Source organism: Chlorella variabilis, assembly GCF_000147415.1.
Source record: "Chlorella variabilis unplaced genomic scaffold CHLNCscaffold_17, whole genome shotgun sequence".
NCBI lineage: Eukaryota > Viridiplantae > Chlorophyta > Trebouxiophyceae > Chlorellales > Chlorellaceae > Chlorella > Chlorella variabilis.
This window is the reverse complement of record NW_005435071.1, coordinates 396,696-421,613: the sequence shown is the minus strand read 5'-3', so window position 1 is coordinate 421,613 and position 24,918 is coordinate 396,696. Positions and strand designations below refer to the sequence as shown.

Genomic DNA, 24,918 nt, shown 5'->3' with positions numbered 1-24,918 from the left:
CTTGGGCCCGCACCGCGCCCCCAGCCAGCCCCGCCTTGTTGCTGTAGAAGGTGCTGCCAAGGATCGTGATCTCGCTGCCGTTCTGTAGGGAAGGACAGGGGCGGGGCAGAGAGGGGCTTAATACCAGAGGGCAACTCAACACCTCCTGATGCTCTGCTCTGATCCTCCTAGCTCGGGCAGCGTGCGCCGTGCAGCGAGCAGCTCCGGCGCCTTCCGCGGCGCTGCCGCGCTCACCGCCACGTCCACCGCGCCGCCGCTGCGCCCCCAGTTGCGCTCAAAGGCGCAGTTGGTGAGGCTGAGGCTGGCGCCGCCCTCCAGCAGGATGCCGCCGCCGGCTGCAGGCGGGCGGCGCACAGGCGGGGGAGAGGGCAGGACAGCAGCATGGATGGCAGGAAGTCAGCGGTGGGAGGCAGGGTGGTTGGGAGTGGGGAAGCTGAGGGGACGAAGGAGAGGCGTGGAAAGGGCCACGGCCCGCCAGCCACAGCCTGCCAGCTCAGTGCGCGCCAGCTCAGCGCCAGCTCACACTCGTCCCGCGAGTTGCCGTTGACGATGCGGATGTTGGCCAGCGTCAGCTTGACCCAGGGCCCCGCGCCGTGGAACACCCGCCCCAGCTGCTTGGCATCCAGAATGCACAGCCCGCCCAGCGTGGTGCACGCGCCCTGCAGGGCAGGGGCGGGGCCGGGTTGGGCCGGGGCAGCAGCGCTGGGGTGCCAGCGCAGCCTGCAGAGTCGCACCCGCGCAGCACAACAGCCGCTCGCTGCCCCTGGGCTGGCACGTATGGAGGGCGGTCGCCCCAGCCTTCGATTATTTGTCGTCCCAGCTGTGGCGAGTGTCCCCACAGCACCAGCCAGCCGGCTGGCCAGGCAGGCAGTGCAGGCCAAGCTCACCGTGATGGTGGTTGGCACCAGCAGGTCTGGCAGCAGGTTGGTGCCGTTGATGAAGCGCCCCGTCAGCACGATGTGCCCCTGCAGCACAATGTTGCTCTGCCGCCCAAGGATGGCCGCCGCCAGCTGGGCCTCGTCGGCAACTGCCTCAGAGGGCGGGGCCGGCGGGGAGGGCGGCGGCTTGGGCGCGGGCGGCTTGGGGGCGGGGTGGGGAGGGGTGGGCGGCGCGGGGGGCGGCGACGGTGGCGGGGGCCTGGCGACGCGCACACGGGGGCAAGGGCAGGGCGGGAGGTTGGGCAGTGCCGAGGGGCAGGCACAGCAGGCAGTGGCAGCAGCAGCAGCAGCAGCGGGCAGGGCGCAAGGCCAGGCAGCTGCTGCGCTCTGCGCTCACGCTGGGTTGGGGAAGGGCGGCGGGGTGGGAGGGGAGGGGGGCTGGGAGTAGAAATTGGCGGCCTCGGCGGGCTCGATGCCGGCCTTGGTGTTTGGCGGGCTGATGTACAGGCGGGACAGGGTGGAGTACCGCAGGTAGATGTCGGGACCCCACCCGTACTGCAGGCAGTACAGGCAGGCACACACACCACAGATCAGGTCAGCGGGGGCCAGGTCGGCGGCAGGGGCAATTGCAACCCAACAAATAAACTCAGGCTGGCTGGCTGCAGTCCCACGCTGCCTGGACCCAAGCGCAGCCACCGGGCGTGCCCAGTGCAGCGCCGGCCCTGCTGCCGCCGCTCCCACGCAGCGTGGCGTCGGCTGGGCTCACCCCAGCCTCGCTCTGCGTGAAGGTGCAGTCCTCCACAGTCATAGTGTCTGAGCCGTCCATGGAGATGGCGGCGCCGCCCTGGCCTGCAGGCACAGGCGCAGCAAGCCGGGCAGCAGGGTGACGACAGCTGAGGTCAGCTGAACACAGCCAGGCCAGCGGCGCAGGCGACACGGTCAGGCGAACCCGGCGCCGGCAGCCAGCCACACCAGGCAGCCAACCAGCCGGGCCAGCGGCATCCAGCCAGCAGGACGCCATGGCCGGCCAGCCGGCGGCGCTCACCCGCAGAGTTGCCGATGAAGGCACAGCGCCTGGCCTCGCCGACGCCGCCGCCCACTGAGATGGCGCCGCCCACGTTCTGCGCGCTGTTCTCCACAAAGTCGCAGTCGGTGAAGTTGGCGGAGCCGCCTGCACGCGGTACAGCGCAGTACACAGTACAGTACACAGTACAGCGAAGCGCATGGCACGCTCGGGGCGTCAGCGGCGGCACGGCCACAGGGCCGGAGGTCAGGCAGGCAACAGCCGGCACAGCGCGTGCCGCAAAGCGCGGGAGCACGTCCCGCCTGGGCGCCCTCGCGGCGCGCTGCACCGCGCCGCGCTGCGTCACAGCACCCTGCACCCGTGCCTGGCGGCCCGCCTGCCGTGGGCACCCACCAGAGTAGATGGCCACGGCGCCTCCCTGGCCCGCGTTGTTGCCGGTGAACTTGCAGGTGGAGAAGAGCGCCTTGCCCAGCTGGAACACCTCAACTGCGCCACGGGGGCGGCGTGCGGGCGGCAAGGCGGGCAGCAGGCAGGTTGGCACCCACAGGCCGGCATAAACCCTGCCCCGTGCACTCCAACCCCACAGCGGTCCGTTGCGGGGACCCCATCCAGCCCAGCCTTGCACCCATCCCGCCCAGGCGCCATGCCGCACACACAGTCACCTCGGCCGCCAAGCCCGCCCACCTGCTCCTCCAAACACGCCCTTGGCGGCCGAGTTGTGCTCCCCGTTTGCAAACTCCAGGTTCCTGACGTCGGCAAAGGCGTAGAAGCCCGAGACGCGCATGAGCTGCGTGGCGCCGCCGCCGTCGACCTTGCAGGCGCGGCCGCCCTCGCAGGCGCCCTGGATCAGCATAGTGTTGTTGACCAGCAGCGTCTGGTCGGCGGCCAGCGTGATGTCGGCCTCCACGGAGATGGAGGAGCAGGGGGAGGTGCAGTTGCGGGCGTTGGCGACGGCCAACACGGCGAGGAAAGCGTCGGAGGAGGCGACGGAGTAAAACTGCATGGTGTTGTCGACGGAAGAAGGGTCCAGGATGACCATGCCTGGTGGCGCGGGAGGCGAGGCCGGCGGCGGGCTCTCCGCCTGCGCAAAGCCGCCGCCGAAGACGGAGCCGGCGAGGCCGCCCGACAGGCCGCCCGCCTGCAGTGCGCTGCCGGTGGTGGCGGCGGAATCCCCGGAGGCGGCGGCGTCCCCGCCGGCGCCCGCCGCGGCGTCCACGGGCGTGGCGGAGGTGGCCACGGGCGTGACTACTGTGGCCGTGATGCTAGAGTCTTTCTTGCTGGCGGATGCAAGCAAGTCTGCGACGTTGACGGCTGCAAGGCGGCGGTGGCGGGAGGCGGCAGGGGCGGGGGCAGTTGGGTCGGTTGCTCAGGGCGCGGCGCAGGCGACGGCGGGCACCGAGTTTTCCACAGATCGACTGCCAGGGGCTGCGGGCAGTCAGCGGCGGGCGTCCGAGGCAGCGTGGGGCTCACCGGTTGCCGGCGAGGGCAGCAGGGCGAGGCAGGCCAGCGCCAGGGCGGCCAGGGCGCAGCCTCCAGGCTGTCCTCGTCTTCTGCTGCGCTGCTGCATGCTGCCGGGCCGCTGCGGCGCCTGCCCGCGGCGGGCCAATGCAACTGCTGGGGCTGTCGTGGGCTGTCTGTTCAGGCCCCACAGGCAGCCATGGCCAGCAAGTTCGAATGCTTGGATGTGTCGCGATGGCTGCGGGGGTGGGCAGGGCCAGGAAGGGGAGCATCCCTGCCAGCTCATCAGTCGTTAGGCAGGAAGAAGGGCGGCTGCCCTGGTCCCCGGCCCATCGCCCCCGCTCGTCCTGTTCTCAAGCCTGGCATAGGCTTCAGGGGTTTGTGGGCGCGGCAGCACCTTCCTCCCAACCACCCGCGTTTGGGGTGTGCCCGTGTGTACCCTGCAGCCAGCCCGGTGGACAGCCCACTAACAGAAGCCTCCTCTGGCATTCGGAGGAGAGCCCGGCAGCTGCTGCACACAGCTGCGCTCAGCGGCCACCAGCTGTTGGCCGGCAGGCGCCTGGCGCGGCCATGAGCTCCTATGCGCCGAGTATCATGCCCACCCGGGCACTGACTGACCCATCGCTGTCCGATGACGGTGAGCGGCTGGGCAGGAGGCGGCCAGGGAGCCAGGCAGCAGTTGCAGCATGGCTGGTGGTTGGGGCTGGCCGGCTAGGGTCAGGGCCGCCCGGCTCGCCCCCCACGCGCCGCTGCCCGATTGCGGCACCCCAGCAGGATCGCTGGCAGCCCCTTGAACGCAGCGGCGCCGCTGCATGGCTCCCCACATGACACAGCCGCTGCTGCCGCCCCGCCGCTCACCGCGCCGCGCCTGTGTCCGCTCCGGCCCCGCCCGTAGAGGACAAGCTGGAGGACGTGCTGGTCACGCCCGACTTCGATGTGCAGCCCACGCTACAGACCGAGTACTATGCGCACCTGGACCAGCGCCTGGGCGAGCTGCAAAACCTGCTGGGCGCGCAGGGCGCCGCGCTGCCGTCCACGTACGAAAAGTACCTGCACGGCAACGTGCCCGCGGGCGCCACGGGCAACCCGCTGGTGTCGGCCAAGGAGTACTACGAGCAGCTGAAGCAGCTGCGCGCCGACAGCCAGGTGCGGCGTGGGGCGCCACGGCGCGCGTGGGCGCCGCCACCCGCGTGGCAGGCCGCGAGGCCGGCGGGGGACGCTGCGGTGCAGCGGCTGCTGCTCTCCCGCCTTCTCACCGCTCCCGCGCTCTTCGCCTCCACTCGCCCCTCCTCCACTCGTCCTCCCATATACCCTCCTCCCCTCCTGCCTCCCCGCCTCCCCCTGCCTCAGGTCTACTACCCCGTGGCCCCGGAGGTGTACCGCGACCTGCTGTGGGAGGACGTGGATGTGGCGGACCCTGTGGAGTACACCTTCTGCCGCTACACGCCCATCACCACAGAGGTGCGCCGCCATAAAACTGTAAAATTGTTTTACTTGGCATGCCGTGGGGCTCCCGGCGCACCCCAGCGCCTGGCGCAGCCGGCGCCAGAGCTCGACAGGGCGCTCCCCGGCCCCGCCGTGCGCCGCTGCCTCGCCGACATCGCCGCTTCCCGCCGCCGCCTGCCGTCCCTCGCCTGCCCACCTCGCCCGCGTGCTTCTCGCCCGCTCCCCCTTTCAGGACGCGCGCGACTTTGGCAGCGACGGCTACAGCCTGCGCGTGCAGCACAAGTTCAGCCGCCACATCAAGCTGCTCATCTGCGTCACCCTCTACAACGAGGACCAGGAGACGCTGGGCAAGACGCTGCTGGGAATATGCGAGGTGGGGCGGAGGCCCGGCGGTGGTTGGGAGGTGGTTAGACGGCACGAGTGGCTGCGTATACCTAGCTTGCTGGCTGGTTGCCTGCACCCCTCCCTTGCTTCCTCGTGTCAACCGCTTGCACTCCTGCCCAGCCAATCCCCCTGCCCCTGAACCCTGTACCGCCCCTGTACCGCAGAACCTAGAGGTGCTGTACCGCCAGTACGGCCGCGACGGCAACAAGCACGGCCTGGACTGGCAGGAGGTGGCGGTGGCCATCATCCAAGACGGCGTGGGCCACTGCGACTCCTCCGTGCTGGCCGGCTCCACCGTGACGGTGAGGGGCGGCGGGGCCGGCAGCCCTTCGGCATGCTGTTCCCTGCTCGCGCATGGCCCCCGCCCATGGCCCTGCCGTGCATTCGCATCCGTTGCCTGGCTTCCCAGGTTTCTGAGCCGGGTCTGGCCCTTGTTTTCTGCCGCCTGCCTCCCCGTGCAGGGCTTCTACTCTGAGAACCTGCAGCAGGAGCAGGCGGTGGGCCTGCCAGTGTCCATGCACATGTTCGAGTACACCGCCAGGTGCAGCGCCTGCCCCCACCCCGCCTTCCCCTGCTGCCTGTGCCCTGCTGCCTGGCTGGCTGGCTGGCGCATGCAGCCGCAGGCCACGCTCGCCCCTCGCCTGCCGGGCAGCCAGCTCACAAGCCTGCCCCTGCGATGCGTGTCCATCATGCTGAGCCAGCCTGCCTTGCCGCGGTCCCGCCCTGCCGCAGGTACAAGAAGCACGCGGGCCTGGACTGCTACCCGCCGCTGCAAATCATGTTCACCACCAAGACCACCAACCGGGGCAAGCTGGACTCGCACTGCTGGTTCTTTGACGGCTTCGCCTACCTGCTGCAGCCAGACTACTGCGTGCTGTTTGATGCGGGTGAGCGGCGGGGCGCGGCGGGGAGAGGCGGCGAGGGGAGCCAGGGATCCTGCGGGCTCAAGAGGAATGCTGAAGGGAAGGCTGCCGCCCTGCGCTGCGCTGCGCTGCTCCCAGCAGTGTCCCCACCAACCCATCGCTGCCCCCTGCCGCCGCCTTGCCGCAGGCACCAAGCCCATGCCCTTTGCGCTGCGCAACACGTACGCCCACTTCAAGCGCAACCCCTGGTGCGGCGGGCTGACGGGGGAGCTGCGGGTGGAGCGGCCGTACCGCAACTTCCTCACCAGTGTGCAGTACATGGAGTGGAAGGTGAGCGATACATGGTGGTGCACGGCCCAGCGCTGCCTGCCTCCCTGGCGCTGCCTGTCGCGGGGCTGCTGGCTGGGGCGCCTGTGCCGCAGCAGCGCCTTTTTCCAGGCTTGCATGCCCGCCATGGCGCTGTACTTGTGCAGCACACCTCAGGCACGCCTCAGTCCACTGGTAGCTGAGTTCCAGCCTGCCGCGCCACCGCTTGCTCCCCGCAGGTGTCCCATCTGCTGAACAAGCCCATCGAGTCCATCTGCGGCTACCTCACAGTGCTGCCCGGTGCCTTCTCCGCCTTCCGCTGGGCCGCGGTGGAGGTGCGACGCCGGCCCGCTGCAGCGCCCCGGCCTGCCTGCCCCCACCCTCGCCGTCTGGCTTGCCAGCCTGGCCCGGCGCCTGGCACCAGGCACCTGTGATGCTCATGCCCGCCGCCGCTCCCTTGCCTGCCCTCCCGCCTGCCCCTGCCGCCGCAGGGCGAGCCGCTGCGCCGCTACTTCTACGGCCTCTACTCCCAGAACGACCTTTCCGCCTTTGAGGCCAACATGTACCTGGCGGAGGATCGCGTGCTGTGCCTGGAGATTGTGGCGCGCAAGAACAGCAAGTACTAGTGAGTGCGGCGCGTGGCAGGCTGGCTGGCTGGTGCCGCCACGCACGTGCACGCACCCTCGCCTTCGGCTTGCAGCGGGCCATACCGGCTGCCGGTCTGCCCCCCTTTCAGCACTGATCCTTCCTGTCCTTCCCTCCTCCTGACCCTGCCCCCCGCCTCCTGCAGCCTGGAATACATCAAGGAGGCGGTGGCCGAGGCGGATCCCGTGACGGGCTTTGCGGGCCTGATCAAGCAGCGCCGTCGCTGGCTCAACGGTACCTTCTTTGCCATGATCTACACACTCTCCAACTGGTCCCGCATCTGGAGCGAGAGCCACCACAGGTGGGGGGGCGTCGGGCTGGGCGCCGCTGGAGCTGGGCTGCTGCCTGCTTGCGCCGACCAGCCGGCCCGCGCGGCTGCCCGCTGCCGGCCACTGTGCAGCAGCGGCGGCTGCCCGGCCAGCCCCTCACCCAGCTGCCCTCGTGCTTACCTCACCGCTGGCCCCCGTGCCCCCCTGCTCCTGCCCCTTGCCGCCCTCCACCGACCGCAGCTTCCTGCGCAAGGCGGTACTGTCGCTGGAGTTTGTGTACCTGATGATCATGACCTTTGCCGGTACCTGGTTCGGCATCGGTGTGTTCTACACCATCCTGTACCAGCTCTTCATGGCACTCTTCAACGGCTCCGCCACGCTGGAAAACGTGAGGCTGCCTGGGCTGCCGCCGAGCCGAGCCGCCGCAGGCTGGGCGGACCGGCCAGCTCTCTGGCCAGACGCGCAGCTCGTCGACGCCTGCTGTGCCGACCCCTTGCGCTCTGCCTCCCTGCCCCCTGCTGCTGCAGATTGGCAGCATCCTATCCATGGTCTACCTCTTCCTCATCATCGTGGAAGTCATCGTCAACCTCAAAAACAAGCCAGAGGCGGTGGAAAAGGTGCGCGCGCATTGCGCCGCGCCCTGCTTGTGTGCAGCTGCCAGCCTGACGCCCTGCCTGTCCCACTGTGCATATGCAGACACGCTCACTCTGCCCTGCCGCTGCCCCTATTCTAAATGCTCCTCCAGGTCCACCTCTTCTGCGCCGTCTACTTCATGCTCTACATGGCCGCCTTCACAGGCATCACCATCTGGTGAGAGCACCCGCCCAGCTGGCAGCCCTGCCTGCTTGCACCTTGCTGGGCAGCGCCAGCAGCGGTGGTCCCCCACCCCCGCCTGTGCCTGCTGATGCCGCACTCGCTCGCCGCATCTCCCACCCACGCATGCATGCTCACCCAGCCTGGCCATGCCACCTATCCCTCCCCCTCCTCCTGCGCCCCCCCTGCAGGTACATGGTCGACTACTCCCTGAGCGAGATCTTTGGCTCCGTGGCGCGCCTGGGCGTGATCCTGTCGCTGGGATCCATGCTGGTCACCGGCTTCCTCCACGGCGACATGATGGCGTTTGCGGGGGCGGGCCTGCAGTACTGGTTCATGCAGCCCATCTTCTGGAACATCCTCCAGGTGGGCTGGGGCAGGGGGGAGGGAGGAGCACCCCAGCATGGGTATGCCGTGCGTGGCTTGGCGCTGCGCCCGCTCAGCTTCCAGCGCACCGGCACGTGCCCCTGCCCCTTGCGTTGCTTGCCTGCCCCACCCATCTCACTCCATCCCACCACGCGCTGCCCCTGCCCGGCACGCCCGCCCATGCAGGTCAATGCCTTCTGCAACACCGACGACATCACCTGGGGTACCAAGAACCTGGACACCAAGCGCGACACCACTGAGGCCAAGGGGCTCATGAAGAGCGGGCTGGTGTACAACGCAAACCAGGCACGCGCCCTGGGGCCGCGCCTGGCGGCGGCGGCACAGCGCGGGCCCGGTCGCAGGGCGCAGCAGCGGCTGGCGGCCTTCTTCGGTCGTGCATGCATGCATACATCCCGTGGCTCACGTGCCTGCCTGCCTGCACCCCGCCTGCCTGCCTCCACCGCCGCCTCCCCCCGCAGACCAAGGAGAGCAAGTCTTTCTGGAAGGCGATGATGAAGGTGCACGAGAAGCTGACCGACATCAACCAGATCAAGGCGCACAACCAGATCAAGGAGACCAAGCTCAAGGTGGGGGCAGGCGGGGCTGGGAGCGGGCAGGGCTGGTGGAAGCCCAGCCAGCTTGCTTGCTTGCTGCTGATGCTGGCGTGGCTGGCAACCTGCTGGCACGCCCCAAGGGCATGCTGCGCTGCACAGCAGCCCACGCCGCCTCCCCCCCGCTCCACCCCACTCCCCTCCCCCGCAGGCCTTTGCCACCTACCTGCTCATCGCCTGGCTCACCTCCAACATCATCTTCGCCCAGGTCGTCAACATCGTGTCGGCGCTGGAGTGGGAGGTGAGGCGAGGGGCAGCGCTGGTGCTGGTGCTGGTGCTCCTCTTGCCCTTGTGACTTGGCCTTGTGCGCGGCGCAGGCGTAGGCGCTGCTGAGCCGCCATCTCGGCTGTTAGCGCGACCAGGCCGCCTGCCTGCCCACCCCCCCCCCTGCCTGCCGCCTGCAGGTGTGCTCCGAGGCGCCCAGCGCGCAGTACGGCAACATCGTGGCGGACAAGGTCAACCAGGACGCGGAGCTGGCGCAGGCGGTGGGCCAGATTGTGTACTCGGCGCAGGCCATGGTGGAGAAGGGCGGCCCGCAGTACCCCTTCGGTGGCCTGCCCAACTTCCCCGAGGCCTACCCCATCCTGCTCAGCGGCAATGCCCAGTCCAACACCAGCGTGGGCGAGAGCGTGACGGGTGCGGCGCCGCGCCTCCCGCCCCCTGCTGGTTCGCTGCGCCTCTGGCTCGCTGGCCGGCTGGCAGCTCTCCATAACCCCACCCTGCGCATAGCGCGCCCTGTAGCCCTCGTGTCTCACCGTGCCAGGCAAACTGCCTGCCCCTCCCGCATTGCCTCGCCGCAGTGCTGGCCGAGAGCGGCGAGGTGTTCAGCTCCCTGCCCTCCGCGCTGCCCACCTTTGACCAGTGGCTCAACTACTCGGCAGGCATCAACATCAACAAGACAATCGAGGTGGGCGGGGTCGGACGCTGCTGTGGCTGGCAGGAGGCACCCGTTCACGCGCCCTCTGCTGTCTGTATTGCTGTGGGAGCTGTGGCTGGCTGGCCTGCCTGCCGCCCTCCCTGGCTGGCCGGCGCCCCACTCTGGCTGCGCCGCCCCTGCCTGCCCGCCCGCAGAGCCTGAGCATGCTGAAGCTGCCGCCGGCAGTGAACGAGACGGAGGTGGGCGCCCGCACAGCTTCCCTGCTGTGGCATGCGCCTGGGCCTGCCTGCCCACCTTGCCGCATCCTGGCAGCGCACACGGCAGCGCTCCCGACCTGCCCAGCCCCTGCCGCGCCAGCCGCGTCGCCTGCCCCTCAGCCCACCAACCCCTGTACTGCCCCCTCCTGTACTGCCTGCAGGGCGAGGTGTCGTGCACCACCGAGTACGGGCGCACCTACTACCTCACCATCCAGTTCACCTTCCTGGCCTTCCTCACCGGCATGCAGGTGCGCGCCCTGAGGGCTGCACTGGGCCGGCGCGGCGCTGAGTGGCAGCTTGGGAGGGGCAGGCCGCGCGCAGGGTGCAGCTGGGTGATGCCGGGGAAGGGAGCGGGAGCTGTGAAACGCTGAGCTCGCCGCCCCCTGGCATCCCCCCTGCCCACCCCACCCTCCTGCCTGCAGGTGTTTGGCTCCCTCATCTTCATCGTCATGTACTACTGGCGCCGCATCTCCTGGCGCCTTCGCAACCGCAAGGGCAAGCAGCGCATCGCGCGGGCCGCCCGCGACGCGTTGTCGCTCAAGAAGAAGAACAGCGACACATACGACATCCACGTCACCGCCTCCGCAGGCACTTCCATCACGGACAGGGTGAGGGGAGTGGGTGGAGGGAGGGAGGGAGATTGAGAGGCAGCACGCAGCCCCCAGCCCTTTCTGTGCCGCCGGCGTACCAGCGCGCACCTGGCCTGCCCTCACCCCTGCCCCGCTGCTCCCTCCCTCCCTCCTGCCCCGCCCCCTGCAGCTGGGAGCGGGCGTGGACCCTGCCTGGGGCGCGCAGCGCTCCGCGCGCACCGCCGCCACCGAGGACGACGCCTCCGCCTCCGACCTGGGCTCTGATGAGTACAGCCCGCGCAGCAGCAACGCCTCGCCCTCGGCGCGCAGGTGGGTTCCTGCCCGGGGCAGGGCTGGGAGGGGGTGCGAGAGGACCCGCGGGGTGTGTGTATTGCGGGGGCCTGTAATGGCTGGCGGAGCTGGGAATCCCCTTCTGCGACTCCCGACAAGGGGTGGGAAGAATCGTGGTGGCAAGAAGCGGGGGCTGACCCTCGTGCCCGCTCCCCTCCCGCCTGCCATGCAGCATCCAGCGCCACGGCAGCCGCCGCATCTCGCTCTGAGCCGGCAGCCCCTAGCGGCCGCGCCGCCCCAGCGAGCCGACGTCTAGCCCCCTCATGCGCCGCGACCGGCAGCGACCACAGCTGGCGCCTCCCCCAATCCTGACGCACTCAATCATTTTCCATCTTTCCGCTCGACTCGTCCCACTTCAGCCCTTTGTCTGTGCGCTCTTGTCTGTTCTATTCGACACGCCTTGAGACACAGGCCTTAGGTAGGGCAGCACATGCCCCCATTGTTGTCCCAGCGAAACGGAGTGACCTGTTGTTCCCTTGCCACACCTCTTCCAGCTGGCAGCACCACAAACTATATTTTTTCCTGCCAGGCCCCTGCCACTCCTGAGTCATTAATGGGCAGCGCGCCGCCCAATTAATTGTGTTGCCCTGGCTTCGGTGTAATTCTGCTGTCACTCATGTTGCCGAGCAGGAGGATGCAGCAGGCCGGGCTCTCAGAACGATCCCTTCTGGGCGGTGGAAGGTTGGTGCAGTTGGCTAGGACGCGGGAGATAGTGCCAAAGGAAGAGAATGCTGCGCAGCAGCAGTTCTGCTGCCCTGCTGTGGTAGGTGATGATGATAGCCAGTCCAGCATGCATGCACCGTACTGTCGCATCTTATGCATACCCTGTTCACCACCACCGCTCAGTACTGCTCAACATGAATTGATGCACTAGCTAGGTAGAGAATGGATTACAGATCACAGATCAAACTGATGGCCTGACAAAACGGGCACGGGCAGAAGCACACAGGCAGAGGTGGTATGGGACAGCGGATGGGTAGAAAAAAGGTCAAAATGGAAGGGAACGCACAGCTGCTCATCCAGGGCTGCAGACATGCCGCGCATTGGATGGCCCCCTCAATGTTTCAGAGAAGCGGTGCGCGGGTGGTTCAGCCTGAGGCGAAGCACTCGCCCTGGATACACTCTGCAGCAGGAGGGGAGGCGGAGAGGCACCCGCACGGTTGGGGTCCTGGCGGGGCAGCACTGGGGGGGTAGCAACGACGCATGGCAACAGCGAGTGGTTTGGCAGGGCGGCAGCACTCACTGGCGTTGGGGAACTTGCCCTTCTGGGTGCAGTCGTGGCCGCACCTGCAGCGGGCGGGAGCAAGGCGGCAAGTGGTGGGCCATGCGGCCCAGGCGCAACTTGGGCTGCTCGCGGTGCATGCACGATTTGGTAATCGGCGCTCACCACTCGCAGTTCAGAGGATCGATCATCTTGTTGGTGCACTTGTAGGAGCACATGTTCGGCTTCTGGGGGGGGCAAACGCAGCCGCCGCCCTTGCAGATGGTGCCTGCAAGTAGGGCCGCAACGGGGCGGGGCATCATGCGCGTTAGAGGCCCGGGGGCAAGCAAGGGCACTGCCTGCCATGGACGTGGACCAGGTTCCCCCCCACCAGCGGACCACAAGCACAAATCACTCCAACCCGGCGGCCTCAGCTGAGACCACAGGCGCGCCCTTCTCCCGCCACTCACCGCCAGAGCACTTGGTGTCGCAGTTGCCACAGTACTTGCTGTCAGTCATGACATTGCGGCACTGCAGGCAAGGAGAGAAGATGTGTCAGCTGAGGCTGAGCATGCGGCAAGTGGGCACGCCCGCCCAGCCGGGGCGATGGCAGGACGCCTTCCGCCCGCACCTTGCCGGCGCAGCGGCGGGAGTAGGGGCCGCAGGCATCGTCGCCGCCAACGCAGGCCCCCTTGACGCACTTGCCACCTGCAAACGCAAGGCAGCAAGAGCCCAGCGCTTGGTGAGAGAGCCGGGAGGGGCAGGGGAGCTGGTGCCGGCACCGCCAGCTCAGCACGGCGGGCCAGGGCCAGCTGTCGGCGGTCCTACTTGGGCAGATGTTGCCGCAGTAGCCACAGTTGAAGGGGTCGGTCTGGACGCTGATGCAGGTGTCAGTGCAAAGCTGGGGCCTCCAGGGCGGGCAGGAGCAGCCGGCATTGATGCAGGCAAAGGTCTTCTTGCACTTCTCGTTGCATGCGCCGCAGTTCTTAGGGTCCTTCTTGAAGTTCACGCACTGCAGGGCGGCAACGGGGGATGCAGGTTGAAGACAAGATGGGGCGGCAACGAGGGCAAGCGGCTCAGGGGAATGCACAAGGGGCGGGCCGAGCGACACATCAGCGGCGCCCTGCGTACCTTCTTGCCGCACTTCAGCTGGGTCTGGGGGTTGCAAGCGGCCAGCATGTCACGGCCGCTGCAGCAAGGAGGGCAGGGCTCCAGCCAGGTGAGATGCGTGAGGCAGCTGCTGGGCGGGACTCTGCTGCCTCGGGCGGCGCCGGCTGGCGGGCTGAACCCTACTACCCGCCCAACACGCCCCTGGGGTGAGCAATTGAGCGGCGATGAGTGCATCGGGGCAGGCTGGGAAGGCCGCAGCAGCCTGCTCTACTCACAAGTGGGCCTCGGCACAAACTGCCAGGCAGAGCAGGATGGCGACAGCCACCGGGAAGGGCTTCATCATGGCCTGCAAGGTGCAAGCGGGCGTCACCAGGAGGTCTGCGGGAGCCCCCACAGCGCCCAAAGACGTTTGGTGGGATGGTTTGGGGCAGCTTCGGGCAGTTGTGGAGAGGGACAGGGGGGCTGCGGAGCGGCTGCTTTCGGCATTTGCAGCGCGGCAGAGTGCCTGAATCGCCATGCATGAGTGTCGGGGCTGGCCGGCAGAGGAGCAGCAGGCGTGAGTGGGAGGTTGGGGCCTGAGTGATGGGCGGCCAGCCTCAGGGATGGGCTGCCTGAGGTGCTCACCTGGTGCAGGGTATCGGACGGCAGAGTAAATGGACGGAATGACAGGCATTGGGGCCTGGCGGGTGGATTTGAGCGATGGTTGCCCCGCACTACACTTGTACCTTGGGGCGCATTTTGCGCACGCGATGCCCACGCGCCAGGAGAGGGCGTGGTGGGTGTCGGGAGTCCACTCAGGACGTTTTGGGCTGTGCAGCGGGCCTCCCGCGCACGTGGTAGGATCCCGCCCTAACCGACACCCGCCGCCGCCGTCCCCGCCTTTCGTCAATGGCAGCGTTCCCATAGCGAGTCTACCACCACTTCCTGAGGGCAGACTGATGCAAGATAAGATTCGCTGCTGTTGCGGTCCCTTCGGCAGGTCTCTGCCGTGCGGTCACCTAGGGAACTGCGCCGTGCGGCACCGCGCAGCCAGAGACAGGTGGCGCCAGGTCGGGTTGCACCGCCTGCCGCCCGGCCCCCCAGCCGTGCCAGTTCCTTGTGCTGTTACACTGCAAAACTGTTGCGAAAGGCGCTAAGCAGGCCGGGTGCGGGAAAAACGTGATGCGTGCTGCGGGCACACAGCACAGGCATGGTACAGGCGCGCTTGGGTTGGTTGCCCAGCAGCAGCGAGATACAAGGGCAGAGTGGTCACAGAGGGGAGAGGCTGTGCATCTGAGCAACCGAGGCAGCGTGCAATGTGGCAGCTGGCAACCAGAGGAAACTGAGCGGCAAAGGAAGGAAAACCGCAAGCGGAAAGAGCGGCAGGAGGAAAACTAGAGGGGCTGCACTAAAATTGACAGAAACGACGGGCACGGAGGGATGTGCCGCTGCAAAAGGCGGCCTGGAACACGAGCAAGCGCAGCAAAACAACAAGTGGTGGTGCCAGCCTGTCAGCGGCATAGAGCGGGCAACAGCGTATTCATTAGCAGAACGCTACGAGGGTGAATGTGCAGTGGGTGGCAGTGTACAATGAAGAGGGGCAACAGAAGCCCGGCAGCAGGTCAGCACCGCAGGCATTGAACCGTGGAGCGGGCACGGGGCACATGAGGTGGTTGGGAGGTGGGCAGCGCACAGCCACAGCCAGCGGCTGGACCCACGCAAAAACCGCTGGTGGCATGTGCCAGCCTGTCGGCCGGCCAGCTCACTGCACGCGCGCCAGGTGGGGGCTGTCGGCTAGCGCCTGCCAGAGCTGGTCGGGAGGCAGGCTGAGCAGGCCCAGCACGCCTGGCGCCAGGTCAGCGCTGAACCCCCAGGCGCCAGCACGCAGCTCGCCTGCAGGCAGGGCGTCAAGGGGGTGCCAGTCGGGGCCGGAACGGCGGCATGCACAGGTGCGGCCCAGCACAGCAGACAGCAGGCTCTGGGCGCCCAGCGCTAGAGATGGGAGCTGCTGACGATCAGCTGCCGAGCCCGGCCGGGAAGCAGGGCCAGCAGCGACGGCAGATCCCCCCCCAGCACACCCATACACACACCTTCCAGCTGCCCCTCAGCCCAGGCGCAGACGCCGTGGAAGAGCAGCACGGGAGGCACGCCATCGCCCGCAGCCACCGCCACGGCTGCGGCCTCGTGATCCCGCCGCAGGCGGCCGCCGCGGCACGAGTGCGCGCGTGCTGCGGCGGCCGCCGCCGCCGTGGCGTCTGCTGCCTGCTCCAGAATCTCGCTCATGCTCCCGCCCTCGTAGAGGGGGAAGGCAGCGGCAGGCACGGCGCCGGCTTCGCCTCTGTCACCATCGCCGCCAGCGGCGTGGCCTGCGGCACCGCTCCCGGCGCCAGCCGCCGCCAGCTGGCTGTCGTTTGCGGGGGACAGGATGCGGCGGGCGCCCGCCACACGGCCCAGGGTGTGCAGCACCACAACCTCGTGATTCACACCCTCACCTGCAGGAGAGCGGGGCGCCGGTCAGCAAGCGACGCAAGATGAGGAGGCACGTGCATGAGCAGACAGAGGGTGCAAGCAGCGCAGCGAACACACTGCATTGCAAAGCTGCTGCGCACCCGGCATGCCCACGGGACCTCCCAAGAAGTGCTTGAGCACCACCCCGCCCTCCTGGCCCCCGCCGCCGCCGCCGCCGCGGCGAGCCAGCCGGCCCCGGCTGCCCGCGGCGCGGCCGCCGCCGCCGTGGCTCGCATCCGCGGCGGCCGCCGCCGCGGCGCCGCGCTCCTGCGCTGCCGGCGCCTCGCCTGCCGGCGCGCCGGCGGCCAGCAGGCTGTCTGTGGCAGGCGGAGTGGGCATCGGCTGTGTAAGGATCACGCCCCGAGCGCCGTCCCTGCACACAGCCAGCAGGCGCCGGCGAGGAGTCGGGTGCGGCAGCGGCTGCTGCGCATAGGGCTGCCCCTGGCTGCAGGGCACTGCCCAGCCTGCTGCCCTCACACGCGCGCGCCCCACCTGCCATGCTGGGTGAGCAGCACCACGCTGCGCCGGAAGATGGAATGGTCCAAACCGTCTGAGGCCACCAGCAGCACGCCTGCAGCAGGACGCCGCGCCAATGCGTGTGGGGGGCGGGGTGGAGTGGGCGCGGGGGTGGAGGCGGGGGTAGACAAAGGCGGCGGCGGCGGGGATCCGGGGTGCGTCCACGAGGCAAGGGGCAGCGTGCGAGCGTGGCACGGGCTGCCCGCGGGCTCAGGCAGGCAGGCAGGTGCATGCGGTGCCGCCCGATCCCCCACCTGGTCCGATCCCCGCCACCGGCGCGCCGTGCCGCACCAGTGCCAGCCCCAGCCTACCGCCGCCGTCCACCCTGACGATGATGCGCAGGCCGCGGGCGTGCATGGTGGCCAGCAGGCTGCACAGCATGAGCAGGGCCAGGCCCGGCAGCCAGTGGCTGCGGCTGGCCAGCAGCAGCAGCACCAGCAGCGCCAGGTGCGGCCAGGGCGGGCCTGCGCCAGAGAGGGGTGTGGGGGGCGGGCGAGGACCCGGGCGTGGGTGTGGTGGGGCAGGCGCACAGGCGACGCACGGCACAGTGGCGCGTGCAGCTGGTCCTGCGCGCCGCAATTGCACGACAGAAGCACAGCGCATGCCTGGCGACGGTAAAAAGAGTGGCTGCCGCGTGGCGCAAGCCCCGCTGTGACGCACCCGACAGCCCGAATGCCAGCAGGCAGATGCAGATGGCGCCGCCCAGGCCTCGTAGCGCCTGCAGCACCACCGTGCCACTGCGCGCCTGGGGCGGCGGCACCGAGAAGAAGGCGCGGCACACGGAGCAGCGGAATGCTCGCTCTGCGAGGGAGGAGTGCAGGGGCAGGGGGCGCGGCAGGCGGCTTTCGGAAGGCAGCTAGCAAGTGCCCAGCAAGCGCCCAGCAAGTGCCCAGCACCATGCAGCTCCGCAGGAGCATGTGCTGCAGCAGCGGCGATGCACCGGCCCAATCGGCACGAGGCGCGGGGGAGAAGAGTGTGCGGTGTGTGTAGGAACCAGCCCAGGAGGTGGGGTTGCTCACCGTCCATCGCGTCCCGCTTCTGCACATTCTCCTGCCACCGGCGCAGGCACTTGAGGTGCACGTGCTTCTGGGTGCCTGCTTGTTGAGGGGCGGGATTGGTCAGGGGTCGGGCGCTTGGCTGGCGCAGGGCAAGGCGCTGGCGGGGCGCCGCCGCTGCCGGCCGGGCAGTGCTGGCACCTGCTGCACCTCTGACCGGCAACCGACCCCGACACGCCCCGCGCGTGTGTTGGGACGCAGGAATACCCGCTCACCCGCGCATTTGCAAGGGGACAGCAGGTTAGCCTCAGACTCGTGCTCCCAGCACACACGGCACTGCGCCCCCCGCTCCTCCTCCTCGTCATCCACCTCCTGGAGCAGGACGCCCTTAGGGGGAGTCTCTGGCGACATGGCAAGCAGCGCCCAAACCCCAGAGGAGTGGAAGTGTCGGGCCAGGCGGCGGCACGATTGTGCAGGTGTTCTGTGATCAAAAGCGCGTCTGAATTGGTGATCGCCGTCCCGCCAGAGTCACCTGTGTCGGCGTGCCTTCTTCCGCTTCCCGCCGATGCAGCGCCCTGCCGTCTTTGCTCGTCTATTCACGCAATCCTGTGTTGTTGCGTGCAACAACCTGGGCTGCCCTGAATCGCAGAACAAACCCCCAGCAACTTGCCCACCTCCTGTCGGACCGCCAGGCCTCTAGACCATTGATTATAGCTCTACCAGCAGCTTTACATTCATGACAGCGTCCGAGGCAGCCTCTGGTGCCGCGGCGCAGGGCGACAGCCCACGCCCTCTCGCCTCCACACCTCCTCGCACCAGCTGCTGCTCGCCCAGCGCCGCCTTGGCCCCAAGTGAGTAGCGGCTCGCGCGCAGCTGCCCCTGCACACCTCCGCCTGGCGCCGCCTGTCGTTGACCGACCGCCTGCCACGAGCCAGCAATACAGACAAAAGTCTGCCTGTGCCGAAGCTGGCGCGCTGGCTGCGGACATCTTATTCCGCAGGCCCTGAGACTGCTGTCAAGCGGCTGATCGCCACCATTGACAGCATGCAGCAGCAGCAGGCGCATGCCGAGGCGCGGCGTCTAGGCGCCGAGCAGACCGCGAGCGCCGCCGCAGCTGAGGCGCACTCACTGCAGGTGCTGCTGCATGCCGAGCTGCGGCAGCTGGAAGAGATGGACGACCGGCAGCAGGCAGCCCACGCAGCCCTGGATGCAGGACTGCTGCAGCAGGCGCAGCGTAGCGAGCAGCTCAGGTGGGTGCCTGGGAATATGGGTGCGTCACTACCTGCCCTGATGGCGCGAGCAGCATCGCTCGCCTATGAGGCAGCCTGAGCGCTGTGCAGCCTGCTCCCAGCCTCCTGCACACAGACGCTGCCCGCTGCCCGGCTACCGTGGCGTGCAGGCAGGTGCAGGCGCGCGTGGCGGCGCTGCGTGCCGAATCGGCGGCCAGCAACGGCAATGGCTCTCCTGAGGAAGAGCACGAGCATGAGCGGCAGTTGCAGCAGAAGCATGCGCTGGCAGCGGAGCTGCAGCATCGGCTGCGGCTGGCGGGGGTGGAAGAAAGCACGATAGCGCAGCTCTGCTCAGACGCTGCGGCACATTCTGCAGTGGCTGGTGGCCAGGCGGCAGCAGCGCAGCAGCAGCAGCAACAACCAGACGGCGGCGTGGCAGGTGAGGTGGCGGGCAGCACCCAGGGATTGCGTGGGCAGGCTGAAAGGGCTTTCGGCTTGCAGGCGCCTTTGTCGTGGGCGCGGTGGGGTGGGAGGCTGCATGGGGCAAGGGTGTTGCATGTGGGCGTCGCCCCACCTGGCGACACCTGTCGGGCTATAGCTCCACCCGCCGTCTTTGCCCTGGTGGTGCCTTGCAGGCCTGCGGAAAGCACCCTGGCTGGGCGGTGGGGGCCTGCTGAGCAGCTTCCGGCGGCGAACGACTGCCACCTGAGTAGCGCGTGCAGCCATTCCGCTACAGCTCGTTCAACTGGATGCCAGGCCTGGCGCACTTGATGATTATTACATCGGCACGTGTCAGTGTTTCTTATCAATGCTTAGACAGACTGTTTTGGCTCTCGCAGTACATACTCTGCTAACCGCTAGGAAAATAGAACAATTGATGTGACGATCGTGATCAGAACACGCTGGTATGGAGAGGTGATGTTTAGGCTGTGTGTATTTGAAGGGGAATGGGAGCAAGAGGATGGTTGGCATTAACTGTTGGGGGATGGCTGGCATGGGCTAGCAACACACTCGTAGACACTCAAAGCTTTTAGGCTTTAGTAGGGCTGGAAATGTGCCAGAACAGAAGCTGCCACAGGCATGCTAATGTTCATTGGCTGCCAGGAAGGCAGAAGAGAGAGTGGAAAGGATTTGCGGAAGTGCTTAGGGAAGTGGGATGGGGCAGCTCGATGTCAAGAAAGGGTTTTCAAAATGGAAGCCTCAAGCCCGGTGGGCAGGCAACATGTTTTTGGAATGTGTGTAGAGGATTTTGAAATGCTGGTTGAAGCTTAGGAAGGAGCCAGCAGGGCGTCAAAACGGCCCGGGTTCCGCCCCATCGCTGCCATCAGGCTGCGGGCGGGTGGCGGACGGGGCATGGCGGTGGGTGTAGGCGTGCGTGTGGGCGTGGTGCTGCCAGTGGCCGCCCCGCAGGTCGCTGGGCCTCACCAGGATGTTGATGCTGCTGGTCAGGCCGGTGGTGTCGAAGAGGTGCATGCCCACTGGGTTGGAGGAGAGGGCCGGTGCCAGGGCTGCGCTGGAGGGCGGGAGATCGAAGGGTGGCGGCGGAGCGGCGGCCGAGGGGAGCGGGGGTGGAGGCGGCAGCCGGGCGTCCGCCGCCAGCCAGGCCGCGGATGGGTGGGACGGCCCGGAGGAGGCGGCAGGTGCCAGGGTGAGCTGCTGGGGGTGCAGGGCTGAGGAGCCGGCGCGGGGCATGATGGCGGTGAGCGCAGACGAGTCGCCCGAAGGGATGGAGGAGAGGGCGGCGGCGGCCGGAGACAGGCCGCTGGTGGGCGTGCCCGCCTGCGGCAGCGGCGCCAGCGCCGCCCCCCAGCCGCTGCGAGCGCTTGCGCTGCGCGCCAGCCACGCCGCCGCCGCGCTCCCCTCCACCCGCGCCCGTTTGGTCGCGGGCTCGCCCTGCCGCGCCTCGCCGCGCTCGCGCTGGCTGGCCGGCGGCAGCCCCGGCTGGTGCGCGGCGGCGGCGGCGGGGCCGGGGATGGCGGAGACGCTGCGCGGGGTGCTGCCGGCGGTCTTCAGCGGGATGCCCAGCTCCTGGCTGATGCTGGCCATCTCATCCTCGCTGGGCACCTCCCCTTCCGGGTCGGAGCCGTCGAGCTGCAAGGAGGGGCAGCATGAGCACAGCGTGAGGCACAGCGTGAGCACAGCGTGAGGCACAGCGTGAGCACAGCGTGAGCACAGCGCGAGCCGCTGGAGCCTGCTGTTGCAGGCCTGGGGCGGCCCATGCTGAGTGCAGCCACCTGGGCTGGCCACCAAGGGTTGAACAGCTGGCAAGGCCCCAGCACGGGAGACCAAGAGGCACACTTCCGCCGCCAGGCCTGCCACCTCACCTCGGGATGCTCCAGCAGCTGCAGGGCCTGGCGCACGAGGTGTGGGGAGGGGCTCGGGTCGCTGCCGCCCTCTACCATCACGGAGAGGAGCGGCAGGTCGGCAGGCACTGGAAGATGCTGCTCCTCCTCTGTGGCCTGGGGCGGTGCAGGAAGTGGTGGCAGCGGAACCTGCGCCACATGCTGCCAAGGCTGCTGCTGCTGCTGTTGCTGCTGCCAGCTTGGCTGGTGCTGCCAGGGCGTCGAGTGCACCCGCACCGCCACCTCCACCACCGTCCCCTGCTGCTGGTGTTGCTGGAGCTGGTGCTGGTGCTGGTGCTGCTGGCGCAGCGGCTGCCAGCCTGGGCCTGCCAGCCGGCGTGGCTCCGCGTCGGGCAGCGGCAGCGGCAGCGGCAGCGGCAGCGGCGGCGGCGGGGGCGCCGGCATGGGGAGCAGCTGCGCCAGCTGGGGCAGGCCCGGCAGTGCCACAGAGTCCTGCTGCTCCAGGGCGGCGGCCTCGGGGCCGGGCGCCTGCCGCCGCTGCTGCCGCGGGGGCTGCTTCTGCTGCCCGGGCGAGCGCTGGGCGGTGGGAGAAGTGTATGAGCGAGTTGGCGCGGCGCCCTGCGCTGATGCCGAGGCGCTGAGCGCCTCGCTGCGAGCCGGCAGAGGGGCGGAGGCGCGGCTACGCTTCGGCCTCGCTGCCGCTGCCGCTGGCTGCTGCTGCTGCTGCGGAGGAGGAGGAGGAGGAGTCTGCTGGATTGGCGCAGGCGCCAGCAGCGGGGCTGGCTGCTCCTGTGCCTCCTCCTGCGCCTCCTGCTGCTGCTGCTGCTGTTGCTGCTGTTCCCGACGCCCGGACTGTTCTGACGCCGGCTGCTGCTTGACTGGCGCATCCTGCTTTGCCCGCCGGTGGCTGGAGGCCTGGCCCCGCTCGTGGCGGCGCGCCAGGCGGTTGCGCTGGTGCCGGTCCAGGCTGTCTCGGCAGCTGTGCCTGCCCTCATCAAACGCATCCAGGGTGTGGATCTTGCCGCACTGCAGGTGGAGGGGGAGGGCAGGCCGGCTGGGGGGACAGTAAGGGGGGCCAGAGACAGCGGGCGTGGTGTGTGGGCGCGGCGGCCTGGCTGGCGTCGGAGGTACATGTGGCAGCTGCGAGGCTCCTTGCCTGCTGGCAGAAGCGGCACAGCTTGCCGTCGATGCGGAAGGTGTCGCAGGTTTTGTGGAGGACGCAGATGCGGTACTTCTGAAGGTACAGGTGCAGCGCAGAAGGTACAGGGGTGAGGACATGCGCGCGGGCTGGCTTCCTCGCATGCCAACACATGAAGGTCCTCACAGCGCTGGCTGTGGCAGGTATCAGGCGCCGCGCTGCGGCGCAGTCTGGCGCAGGGTCGGCAGCCCGCCTGGCAGCGCCGCCCTGCCCTGCTCACCTCGCTGTACCCCGGGTCTAGCGGCTCTTTACAGCCCGGCACGCGGCATGTGCGGGTCGGCGCAGACCCCTGTTGGGCCTGGCTGCCGCCGCTGGAGTGCTTGGGGGTCTTCAGTCTGGGATGGGAGCAGCTGCTGGCGCGGCCAGCAGGCATACCCGCAGGGGCGGAGCGAGCTGTCGGAGGCGACGGTGGCACGGGCTCCTGCACATGCCAGGGCGGACACACAGGGTCAGTTACCCTCATTGTGCATGTGCATGAAGCGCCAGGAGTGGCGGTCACGCCATTCCCGGTGGCCGCGGGCAGCGCCGGTGGCGGCATGGCCCATCCGCCGCCGACGGCGCAGCATGGCGGGGAAGCTGGCACCGTTGTACTGGGGGCAAAGAAGCAATTGTGCTGCTGTCCACACACTTCTGCGGCATGCTGCGGCATGCAGGGAGGCGGCTAACCCTCGCCAGGCCCGCCAGGAGGGCAAGCGCAGCAACCGGGGGTGCGCACCTGTTGTGCAGGAGGGCGGGCAATGCCCAGAGAGAAGCGGTAAATAGATCGAAAACGCCTTCTCCGCCTTTCTTAGGCGGCGGCTTGACGTATAATCAAATCGTCACGCCTCCCGCGTCCCAGCTCCCAGCTACCACCAACCCCCTACGCTTGCCATGACGAGAATCAGCGTACCGCCTCACTGAGCCATTCGCGCTGAATCTCTTGAACATGCCAGAGATGCTGCAGCACTGCGGGATCGGCCCTGGGAGCGCTCTGGGTCCGACTTGCTCTCGTACGGGGCCGCGGGCCGCGGGGTTTGCGAACGTGAAATCCGCTGCATGCAAGCCCTAAATGCATTCCAAACAGCATGTTTCGCCTCCAATGACCAATTGGGGCAGCCCCTGGCTGCGGAAGCCCGCTGCCAAGGATATGCCTTTTCAGTGCCCCGCCGCCACCACTGGCAGGGCCTGCTGCCGCTGCATCGCTGCACTCAAGCAGCGCATCCATGCAGCCCAGGTGGTGATAATTATTGGATATTACATGCAAATCGTGGCGGCACAATGCAGGAGTAACCAGGTTGAATTTAGCAACGGGTTGGGCCGGCTACGTCAGCTGAGCGCCCCGCGTGGCAAGATCATCTCCTTGAAGATGATCCAGGCAAAGCTAAACTGCTGAAAGGGACATGCAAATGCTGGCGCTAGCAGAAAACAGAGATATGATTGATTCTAGGCGATGCAATGAATATGAAGCAAGTCGGGCCATGTGCGCACTTGCGCCAGGTGTAGCAACGGTATGCATGTGGCATGTGCAACAGTAGAGAAGGTAGGAGACTTGGCGGGCACGCTGGCAGGTCCAGGGCAAATACACAAGATGAGGGCTTCTGTTGAGTTTGACAGGATGGGGGAAAACACGGTGGGGGGACGCCCCCGGGGCCCGCGTTCCCCGCCCCGTTCCCGGCGCCGCGCCGCGCCGACTCCCCTCCTGCGCGCACTCAGGGGCCTTTGGGCGGCGTTCCCCGAGCGCCCATCGCGCCGCGCCATCCCCCGCCCCCCCCGCTGCAGCGTCCCCGCCTGCCCGCGCGACTTGTGCGCTTCGTTGATGGCGTGGGGGGCCTACTGGAACGGCCCGGGGGGCCTCTGTGCGCGCGGCAACCGTCCAGCCTGGCGCGCAACTGACACACCCTCCCGGCCGCAATCCTCCCCCCATTCGTCAAGCTCAGATGCGAATCATGACGCATGCGAAGAGATTTCAGGGCAGACTGGAGATTTCAGGGCAGACTGGAGTAGGCGGCCAACCGCAGCTGCACCTTGGGCATTGACTTACCGAAAACGGAGCCATTAACGTTCGCCTGCAGCGACAAAAGCTAGAGAGGAACTCATGAAGCGTGTACCAAAGCGGGGAAATTGCAGCAGTGCAAGCCCTGAGCACCTTGATTGCCACCTGCCACCCACGTGCAATGCAGAAAGCAACATTTGCATTTTGCTGCCCAGGCCAGCCCATGCATTTTCTGGGCCTGCCCTCCCAGGGCCTCATTCAGTAGGGTGTCAGGGTCCCCAAACCGGGATGGCATGCAAATCAGCATTGGCAGCAGTGCCCTGCACCACCTCCTGGGTCTGCCCGTCAGCGTGTTCTGCTGTGCCTGACAAAACCACAGCATTGCTGCCCAGGCCAGCCCATGCATTTTCTGGGCCTGCCCTCCCAGGGCCTCATTCAGTAGGGTGTCAGGGTCCCCAAACCGGGATGGCATGCAAATCAGCATTGGCAGCAGTGCCCTGCACCACCTCCTGGGTCTGCCCTGCCGTCAGCGTGTTCTGCTGTGCCTGACAAAACCACAGCATTGCTGCCCAGGCCAGCCCATGCATTTTCTGGGCCTGCCCTCCCAGGGCCTCATTCAGTAGGGTGTCAGGGTCCCCAAACCGGGATGGCATGCAAATCAGCATTGGCAGCAGTGCCCTGCACCACCTCCTGGGTCTGCCCTGCCGTCAGCGTGTTCTGCTGTGCCTGACAAAACCACAGCATTGCTGCCCAGGCCAGCCCATGCATTTTCTGGGCCTGCTGAGTGCGA

The 24,918-nt window shown here is 67.9% G+C and overlaps 6 protein-coding genes across 6 annotated transcripts in view; 2 read left to right on the top strand and 4 right to left on the bottom strand.

Annotated features, from left to right (window-relative positions):
* CHLNCDRAFT_136700 (hypothetical protein) overlaps nt 1–3,469 on the bottom strand; it is a gene marked incomplete at both ends in the record, with an annotated part of 4,930 nt that extends 1,461 nt beyond the window's left edge. Inside the window, 10 exons of the mRNA XM_005845488.1 lie at nt 14–82; nt 235–335; nt 524–659; nt 888–1,137; nt 1,276–1,433; nt 1,645–1,727; nt 1,924–2,049; nt 2,296–2,388; nt 2,587–3,213; nt 3,373–3,469. Coding sequence (XP_005845550.1) covers nt 14–82; nt 235–335; nt 524–659; nt 888–1,137; nt 1,276–1,433; nt 1,645–1,727; nt 1,924–2,049; nt 2,296–2,388; nt 2,587–3,213; nt 3,373–3,469 — 1,740 coding nt within the window. The remainder of the gene's footprint in view (nt 1–13; nt 83–234; nt 336–523; nt 660–887; nt 1,138–1,275; nt 1,434–1,644; nt 1,728–1,923; nt 2,050–2,295; nt 2,389–2,586; nt 3,214–3,372) is intronic.
* A 238-nt stretch (nt 3,470–3,707) lies between these two features.
* CHLNCDRAFT_58525 (hypothetical protein) lies at nt 3,708–11,348 on the top strand. The gene is made up of 25 exons (XM_005845595.1): nt 3,708–3,997; nt 4,256–4,506; nt 4,711–4,821; nt 5,039–5,179; nt 5,355–5,492; nt 5,652–5,731; nt 5,923–6,077; nt 6,241–6,383; nt 6,599–6,694; nt 6,851–6,984; nt 7,150–7,305; nt 7,514–7,661; nt 7,801–7,890; nt 8,019–8,083; nt 8,278–8,452; nt 8,639–8,758; nt 8,932–9,039; nt 9,215–9,304; nt 9,468–9,699; nt 9,864–9,970; nt 10,135–10,179; nt 10,359–10,445; nt 10,620–10,805; nt 10,957–11,096; nt 11,290–11,348. Exons 1-25 carry the CDS (start codon nt 3,931–3,933, stop codon nt 11,324–11,326), a joined length of 3,102 nt encoding a protein of 1,033 aa, XP_005845657.1. The 5' UTR covers nt 3,708–3,930; the 3' UTR covers nt 11,327–11,348.
* An 857-nt stretch (nt 11,349–12,205) lies between these two features.
* Nucleotides 12,206–14,101, bottom strand: CHLNCDRAFT_136698 (hypothetical protein; the record flags this gene model as incomplete). Its single annotated transcript, XM_005845487.1, has 9 exons — nt 12,206–12,240; nt 12,361–12,404; nt 12,505–12,607; nt 12,789–12,849; nt 12,950–13,026; nt 13,147–13,330; nt 13,450–13,507; nt 13,704–13,806; nt 14,053–14,101. The coding sequence occupies 9 exons, from the start codon at nt 14,099–14,101 to the stop codon at nt 12,206–12,208; spliced, it is 714 nt and encodes a 237-aa protein (XP_005845549.1).
* Nucleotides 14,102–15,169: 1,068 nt separating this feature from the next.
* On the bottom strand, nt 15,170–17,837 carry CHLNCDRAFT_136697 (hypothetical protein; the record flags this gene model as incomplete). Its single annotated transcript, XM_005845486.1, has 8 exons — nt 15,170–15,300; nt 15,498–15,899; nt 16,017–16,288; nt 16,408–16,486; nt 16,686–16,895; nt 17,092–17,232; nt 17,451–17,525; nt 17,702–17,837. 8 exons carry the CDS (start codon nt 17,835–17,837, stop codon nt 15,170–15,172), a joined length of 1,446 nt encoding a protein of 481 aa, XP_005845548.1.
* Nucleotides 17,838–18,020: 183 nt separating this feature from the next.
* On the top strand, nt 18,021–19,527 carry CHLNCDRAFT_58524 (expressed protein). Its single transcript, XM_005845594.1, has 4 exons — nt 18,021–18,277; nt 18,427–18,676; nt 18,826–19,094; nt 19,291–19,527. Exons 1-4 carry the CDS (start codon nt 18,163–18,165, stop codon nt 19,362–19,364), a joined length of 708 nt encoding a protein of 235 aa, XP_005845656.1. The 5' UTR covers nt 18,021–18,162; the 3' UTR covers nt 19,365–19,527.
* Nucleotides 19,528–19,945: 418 nt separating this feature from the next.
* CHLNCDRAFT_136695 (hypothetical protein) lies at nt 19,946–22,529 on the bottom strand (the record flags this gene model as incomplete). The annotated part of the gene is made up of 3 exons (XM_005845485.1): nt 19,946–20,746; nt 20,980–21,984; nt 22,377–22,529. 3 exons carry the CDS (start codon nt 22,527–22,529, stop codon nt 19,946–19,948), a joined length of 1,959 nt encoding a protein of 652 aa, XP_005845547.1.
* Between the last annotated feature and the right edge of the window lie 2,389 nt (nt 22,530–24,918).

Coding starts and splice junctions, on each gene's coding strand:
- CHLNCDRAFT_58525 (XM_005845595.1), top strand. CDS start 3,931: ATGAGCTCCTATGCGCCGAGTATCATGCCCACCCGGGCACTGACTGAC. Junction 3,998..4,255: donor CCCATCGCTGTCCGATGACG/GTGAGCGGCTGG, acceptor CCCCGCCCGTAG/AGGACAAGCTGGAGGACGTG. Junction 7,306..7,513: donor TGGAGCGAGAGCCACCACAG/GTGGGGGGGCGT, acceptor CACCGACCGCAG/CTTCCTGCGCAAGGCGGTAC.
- CHLNCDRAFT_58524 (XM_005845594.1), top strand. CDS start 18,163: ATGACAGCGTCCGAGGCAGCCTCTGGTGCCGCGGCGCAGGGCGACAGC. Junction 18,278..18,426: donor CAGCGCCGCCTTGGCCCCAA/GTGAGTAGCGGC, acceptor CTTATTCCGCAG/GCCCTGAGACTGCTGTCAAG. Junction 19,095..19,290: donor ACCAGACGGCGGCGTGGCAG/GTGAGGTGGCGG, acceptor GGTGCCTTGCAG/GCCTGCGGAAAGCACCCTGG.